At 44.4% G+C, this 7,227-nt stretch overlaps 1 protein-coding gene across 2 annotated transcripts in view; it reads left to right on the forward strand.

The window, feature by feature from the left end:
• The window catches only part of AGAP1 (ArfGAP with GTPase domain, ankyrin repeat and PH domain 1), a 650,920-nt gene that overhangs the window by 294,432 nt on the left and 349,261 nt on the right, over positions 1–7,227 (forward strand). For both annotated transcript variants that reach the window (XM_011980281.1, XM_011980282.1), the window contains exons 7-8: positions 2,334–2,461; positions 3,937–4,092. In XM_011980281.1, coding sequence (XP_011835671.1) covers positions 2,334–2,461; positions 3,937–4,092 — 284 coding nt within the window. The remainder of the gene's footprint in view (positions 1–2,333; positions 2,462–3,936; positions 4,093–7,227) is intronic.

Below are 7,227 nucleotides of genomic sequence, written 5' to 3' on the forward strand. Positions count from 1 at the left end.
GAGTCCTCATGCTCTCCCTCCTCCTCCTCAAGTCAGATACTTTTTGTTCTTCATTAAAGTTTTCCCTTATTCTTACGGGTCACCCTATAGTCTTAAAGCATTCAAGCAGTCTGTATATTTTAGAACAACATATTTATAAATCATTTTCTTTCCTTCGTTTGTGTATGGAAGCAGGAAGGACATAACAGTTACAGGTAGAGGGAAAATAGGACAAATACGAAAAAAACAGTAGAGTTTAAAAAATACTACCAGCTATTGGATGTTGTGACGTCGTTTTATTTTTTAATTAATGTGCTAGAACAATAATTAAATAGAAGAATTTCAGCAGTTAGCAATGCTAAATACTCATACTTTGTACATCCTGTCTGTAGTTTGATGAGAGGCTTTGTTGTAAAAATATTCTCTTTACTCATGAACTGACTCTTCCTAGACTCCAAGTAGGAAGAATAGAATATTCATTTGCATTTGAAGTTTCATACAATAGAGATTTCAATAACATATTTGACTTGTCTTAGGAAGTTTCTTACATCTTCCCTAGTTTCTACAAATGAAAATGTCTGCAGAGCTCTCAAAGCCTGCATCCTAGACCTATCTAATTCTGACGTCTGCGCATTTCTTACGAGTGTAAAGTCAGTGTGGCCATCCAGCTGAATAGTAACTCTGAGGCTGGGAGTAAAATCAGATATCAGTGTAGTTGATAATCAAAGCCCCTCATTGCTATTTTTCAAAAACAAAGTAGCAGTACTTTAGCACTCACCCAGGCAATTATGATTTTTGGCTAATTTACTTTTGGTTTTTGCAATTTCAGGGTACCTAGACAACACATTTTGCATCTGTTGAAGTCTTAGATTTTATTTTTGAGTTCACGTAATGACTTTTAAAATATTCTAGTAAATGTCTTCAAAGACCCCAGATCAATATGCCAATGGTTCTGAAATGACAGAGTGCCACGATATTCCTCTGTAATTTAAACATGATTAGCTGATGAAGGTTATGATCAATACACTACCGGAAGATAAATTAATTGATATCATCCTTTCAGGATGATAAGAGGCCTATTGGAGGTGGGATGTAACTAATGAAGCTGCTTCTTCATCTCTGCGAGCCATTTTTTACATATTGCATTTTCACTTAATCATATTTATACCATCATTCATTTACATGAAACCTATAGGCTGTGGACAAACCAGTGTCTTACTAAAATTGTATTCATTTGGAAAAGAAATTATCTGCAAACACGATATGGGCCCCGTCTATGTTATAACCTATTGCTGGGGAGATCACATGTTCTTTTCCGTGGACATCTTCGAAAATAGCAACTATCTAGGCAAAGACAAGGATTGAATATCGTTGAACTTAATTACTGCTAGTCCCCAAAGACACACATCTATTCAAATCAAAACTGTAGTTATTCTGCGGCAGTGACACCCATTGGTGTAGGAAGTTTTCTAATCGTTGACTTCCTTTCCAATTACATCCAGTATGCTTTATCAGCGAACCTATTTGCCAAGAGAAGTTATGGCTGCTTGAATTTAGATTTGTATTGATTAAGATAAACTTCCAATGTGTGCAGTAGTATATTTAAATAAAAGAGGTCTTTGATGTAATTACATGTCCTTGAATATAATTCTGTATGATAGCTTGTAGAGTTAAGAGGAATTCTTTAGGCTTTAGGGGAAAAAAAAAACCCAAAAAAACAGTTTTTGTCTTTCCAGGGGGTTTGGTTAAATTGCCGTGCCTTATTTAGGATTATTTTTGTTCCAAGTAACTGGAAAAAAAGATCGTTTTATGAGAATAACTTAAATGAGACAGGTGTGTATTTTTTTGCTTCACATTCCTCTGAGGTGGTCTGTGCAGGGCTGCTGAGGCCTTCTTCTGTGGAGGCGGGAGACCGGAGTCGGGGGACCGGCTCTGTCTCCCTCCCATGTGGCTCCTGTTCCCAGTGTCACCTCGTGTTCCACAATGCTGCTGAGGCAACATAACATTTGTGCATTTCAGGCAACAAGTAGGAAAAACATACAAGAATTTGGGGGCAAAGGGAAGCTCTCAAGAAAGATCCTTAAAAGCTGCCCTGTGATCCTTCTGCTCTCATCCTGCTGGCCAGAGCTGGCGTACCTGGCCATGTTCAGCTGATGTGGGAGTGGGGGGATGGGAGGAGGCTCTGGAAAATGTCATATTTATTCTGGTTGTCATTTGCCCAACTAAGAACTAGGAATGCTATTACTGCGAAAGAAGGAAATAACAGATTTCGATGACAGAGTGATGATCTCTGCTCTGTTCCTGAATTTGGAAATTGATTGACATGGATTTCTTTTTGTCTGTGTGTCCACCAGTTGCCCAGAAGATTGTTGCCACAAGGAAGAAGCAGCAGCTGTCCATAGGACCCTGCAAGTCGCTGCCTAATTCTCCCAGCCATTCCTCCGTCTGTTCTGCGCAGGTGTCCGCCGTGCACATCAGCCAGGTACGTTAGGTGACGTGAGAAGTCGGACTCTTAGAACCAAAGAGAATGTGCAAATAGTGTTCCCAGCCAATGCAAGGTTGATTTTTTTTTTTTTTCCAACTTTATGAGTAACAGCATGATGTAATTGACTTAACATTTTCTTCAGAAACTGCTGTGGCCAAGTGAGTTTTATGGGAATCATTCGTTAATGTTTTCTGTCTTCATGCTGCCTGTGTTATGAGGCATGCTGGCCCGGGTGGTGATGGGAGGTGTGTGGCTGTGGTCCTCGCTGGTGATTTAAACCACCCTTCTCTGGTCTTGGTCCTAGTCTGCTTATAGGTTGAACAGTTGTGAGTAAATCTTAATGGCCAATCTCGCTTTATACTTAAATTTGGTAGTGGCATTCAATTATAATTATCATCTCCCTTAGGTCCCATAGAAAATGCTATCTTTCCATAACAACATTTTGCAAAATTATTTACTTGGAAGCAAACGAAATAATTGTCACTTTGAAGAACCTAACCAAAAACCTCTTAATGCTTTATTTTTGCCTGTGCTTGTTTTTTGACTACATTTCCTGGGCAGGTACTCTATTGGCACTTTTTTTTTTTAAGGACATGGCGAAAAGGTTCAATGTCATGCTTTCAGATCACTTGGGAAGCCAGTAAAGTTAGGGCATGCATTGTCGGAGCCTGTCCAGGTATAGTCATGAATGTTCATGCTGGCTGGGCTGAGTGGCAGATGCCTGTAATCCCAGCACTTTGGGAGCTCAAGGCAGGTGGATCGCGTGAGCTCAGTAGTTCAAGACCAGCCTGGGCAACATGGCAGAATCACACCTCTGTATCTACAAAAAATAGAAAAATTAGCCAGGCATGGTGGCTTGTGCCTTGGGAGGCTGAGATGGGAGGATCACCTGTGCCCAGCAGAAGATTGAGGCTGCAGTGAGTGAGATCGCACCACTGCACTCCAGCCTGGGTGACAGAGTGAGACCCTGTCTCAAAAAAATAAATAAATACATAAAAAAAGAATGTCTTCACTTGCTGTGTTTATTTTTCTGTGAATCTTGAAATACTTTTCAAAAACACTCAGATTTTCCAGATGTCGCTTTCAGAATGTTAGCTGTGGTTCTACTGATCTAAGGCAGTGAAGGAAACATAGAATCCATTTAGTTTAACCAATCTCTTTCATTTTCAGAGGAAAGAGAAAATAATCAAATTTGAACTTCAGAAATCTTCTAAGTTAAATGAAAGAGACTTCTTTGTCTTCAGTCACTTTTCTTAGGGGACGCCACTGAGTGAGATGGTTGGCATGTTCCAGGATGAGACCTCGTAGACGTGATGCTAATACACCTGGCAAAGCCATAGACGCCAGTCAGCCATTCTCACGCATCCCTTCCGTGGGGCTCATGCCCACTTGTTGGTTATGACCTTGCTTAAGTGGAGGGCTTGTGTTCCTGAGTGTGTCGTTAATAAAACCTTGGATTTTAATCATTTCAGACAAGTAATGGAGGTGGGAGTTTAAGCGACTATTCCTCCTCCGTTCCATCGACTCCCAGCACCAGCCAGAAGGAACTTCGAATCGATGTTCCTCCCACTGCCAACACGCCCACGCCCGTTCGCAAGCAGTCCAAGCGCCGGTCCAACCTGTTCACCGTGAGTGTCACCCCTGGGTGGAGATTTGAATGGGATTCTGAAGCGTCTCCATTAACGCAAACCTGGTTGCCGCACGGTTCAGTGGTATTTGTAGAATCTCAACTATATTAAAGTTAATACCATTGATTTCTGTGGAAGACTAAGAAAATCATGAGAAGCAAAGATGTGGATGTTGAGTAGAGTGGGGGTTTCTTAGTGTAGACATTCCTGACTTCATGTGTCTGAAATAAAGAGCTGGGGGTGTGTGTAAAGGCACTGGTTATCCTGTGGCTCCAGCTAAACACATGTCACAGTGGATACAAGGAGATGACAAAACTCTAAGTTGCCCAGATGTGTGTCTCTAACCGTTCAGATGATATCTAAGCTGTCACTGTCCACAGGCCCCCTTCTGCTGCTGCTGGCGTGCCTGGCGCTGCCCTTGGGGTGGAGGCTGGGGGCTGGGAGGTGCTTCCTGGAGGCTCATTGCCATGAGGCTCTCCACTTGGGTTTTTTTCGGTAGAGCATGTTGAAAGCAGAGATGAGCTATCTGGGTTCAGGTTTATAAATTCACAATCTGGGTGCACTCGGGCACGCGTAGTTCCTTTTTTTTACCCCCCTTTTGAGATGGGGTCTCACTCTGTTGCCCAGGCTGGAGTGCAGTGGCTCAGCCATGGCTCACTGCAGCCTCAACCTCCTGAAATCCTCCCACTTCAGCCTTCTGAGTAGCTGGGACCCCAGGCACTCACCACTGTGTGTGGCTATTTTTTTTTTTTTTTAAGAAATGGGTTTTACTGTGTTGCCTAGGGTGGTCTTGAACTCCTGGGCTCAAGCCATCCTCCCGCCTTGGCCTCCTGAAGTGCTGGGATTACAGGCAAGAGCTATAGTGCACAAGCAGCATGTGAAGTGCTTAAAAACTCCCTGGGTGATTGAGATGCAGAGAATCCCTGAATTACAGAGGAGGCAGAAATGCCACCAGCCTGTCCCTTCCCTGTGCATAGCAGACATTACCAGTCAATCTGGAGTCTACACAGTTGAGCCCCAAACTCCAGGCACGGCTGCTGTCAGGAGACCGAAGTCTTTGGACTTGAGAAGAATGCTTTTCCTCCCTGGATCATGCATTACAAGTACATGCTTTTGAAACGGTGCTTCTCAACCAGGGTGGTTTTGCTCTCCAAGGAGAAACTCTGGGCTATCACAACAGGAGTATGGGAGTGGGAAGGTAAGGTTCTGCAGATGTCTAGCCGTGAGTAGCAACCAGGGGTGCTGCAAAGCATCCCACAGTGCGCAGGTCAGCCCCTCACAGCAGGGAATTATCCAGCCCCACATGTCAGTGGTGCCCTGTTTTAAACCATCTGACTTCCATTTCTGGTTGGTTACTGCTGACCCAGATGCAAAGCTTAATACTTCCTATTGAGTTAAAGGAGGACTCTAGAGGGGTGACTGGGAGTCAGATTGCTGCCCCTTTGTAAATCCGATCTTGATATTACGTTGTGGTTCCTGCCAAGTCTGGGAGATCCCCAGCCCCTCTGCCACGTGTTTGGGACAGTCTCTCATTGGACACTCGTGACTGCTGAGGCGGTTGCCAGCTGCACACACCCCCTCCTCCCCAGCCTCCCCTTGCCTTTGCTGGTTGCCTTACACCACATCAGCTCCCACAGAGGCTGCTGCTGGGCATCAGGGTGAGGACTGATCAGACAGACCAAGCTCAGACCCTAGCCTCCACTGCTGATGGATGTTTGACCTTAGGCAAATGACTTGACCTCTCTGGGCTGGAAACCACAGTACTTCTGCAGTGGGGCTTCCGGGAAGACTTCCTGGAGGAGGCAGAAGAGACCTGGTGGCATTGCTTCCGTTGTTTCCTCACTCCCATTGATGCTATAAAATGATTTCTGGTAGTGTTAAGCATATGTGATAGATTATAGGAGGTGGGTAATTAGGTTTCTGCAACATACAGGTGAGTATCTCACATGCTTAAATTAGTGCATGGATAACATGTTTTATTGGGCAGTTTCTTCAGACACACCGAGAACAGCAGCAGTTACCTAAATAGCTGCTTCCCAGCTCCGTCTAACACCTGGAGCCCCTGTCTGCACCCAGGCTGGGGGGCTTTGGGTTGAAGTGTTTCCTCTCAGAACAGTCGGCACAAGGACTCGGTGACTTGAGAAACCAATAGCCAAAGATGCAGCTGGATTGAGAGAGGGTGGGCTGTGGGCAGGCGGCCTGTGCCTTGGGAGGAAGGGCGGGCTTGTCATCGTGGTGGTCGAGAACACCTTCTGTGCCTTTGTTAAGGGAGTGGAAGGGGGACAGTACTCATTCTCAGACGCCTTCTGAGGGCCACATTTTCTGCTTGTTGACTTTGCTTTCTCTTCAAAGGAGACAAATTTAAAAACCACAAAGTGTCTTTAAAAATGAGAATATTTATGAGGAGAATGCCAGCACCTTCCTGTCCCCTCCCTTTATCAGCTCTGGAACTGGAGTGTGCCAGAAAGTAGTATCCCACTGGGTAACTGACCACCCAGGTAACTTAGGGAGGAAAACACTTTAAGGCAGAGAGAATCAAAATAAGAGCTCAGTTAATAAATACTGACTTAACATCTGTCTGCACAGCCCTGGTTTAGCTCAGTGTCTAGGAGAAACTTGCTGCCAGAGTCAACGCATGTTCAAGAGAAAGCATTTAGGGTGAAGGAGAAGGGACTCTGCACCCTAGGAGGAGAGACCCTGTTCCTGTAGATTCACGCTGCAGACACACAGATGCACTTACAGGCATCCATGAAGAGGCCGGGCAGGGCAAGTGCAGAAGCCAGTAAAAACTCATCGTTACAGTGACCAGAAATCACAATTAATTATTTCACCATTAATGTGTCGTGTAATATAATGGCCTGCCTATGGATCTAAGTGTGACCAGTGTTTGTTCTCTTTCTCCTTGATCCTGGAAAACAAATTTGAGATCAGATCAGAAATTGAATCCAGCTGCCTCATTGGCATTAGTGGGAATAGGAACTTGGAGTCATAAAAGAAGCTGCCACTACAATAGGTTTGCATTGTGGCATTTAAGGAAAAGATGGTGATAGTTCTGGGCAGGGATCCATATGTTGGTCCTCAGTGGGCTCGACATTGAACAAAATGATGGTGATGATGATGGTGGTGGTGGTGGTG

Source organism: Mandrillus leucophaeus, unplaced genomic scaffold, assembly GCF_000951045.1.
Source record: "Mandrillus leucophaeus isolate KB7577 unplaced genomic scaffold, Mleu.le_1.0 Scaffold21, whole genome shotgun sequence".
Lineage (NCBI taxonomy): Eukaryota > Metazoa > Chordata > Mammalia > Primates > Cercopithecidae > Mandrillus > Mandrillus leucophaeus.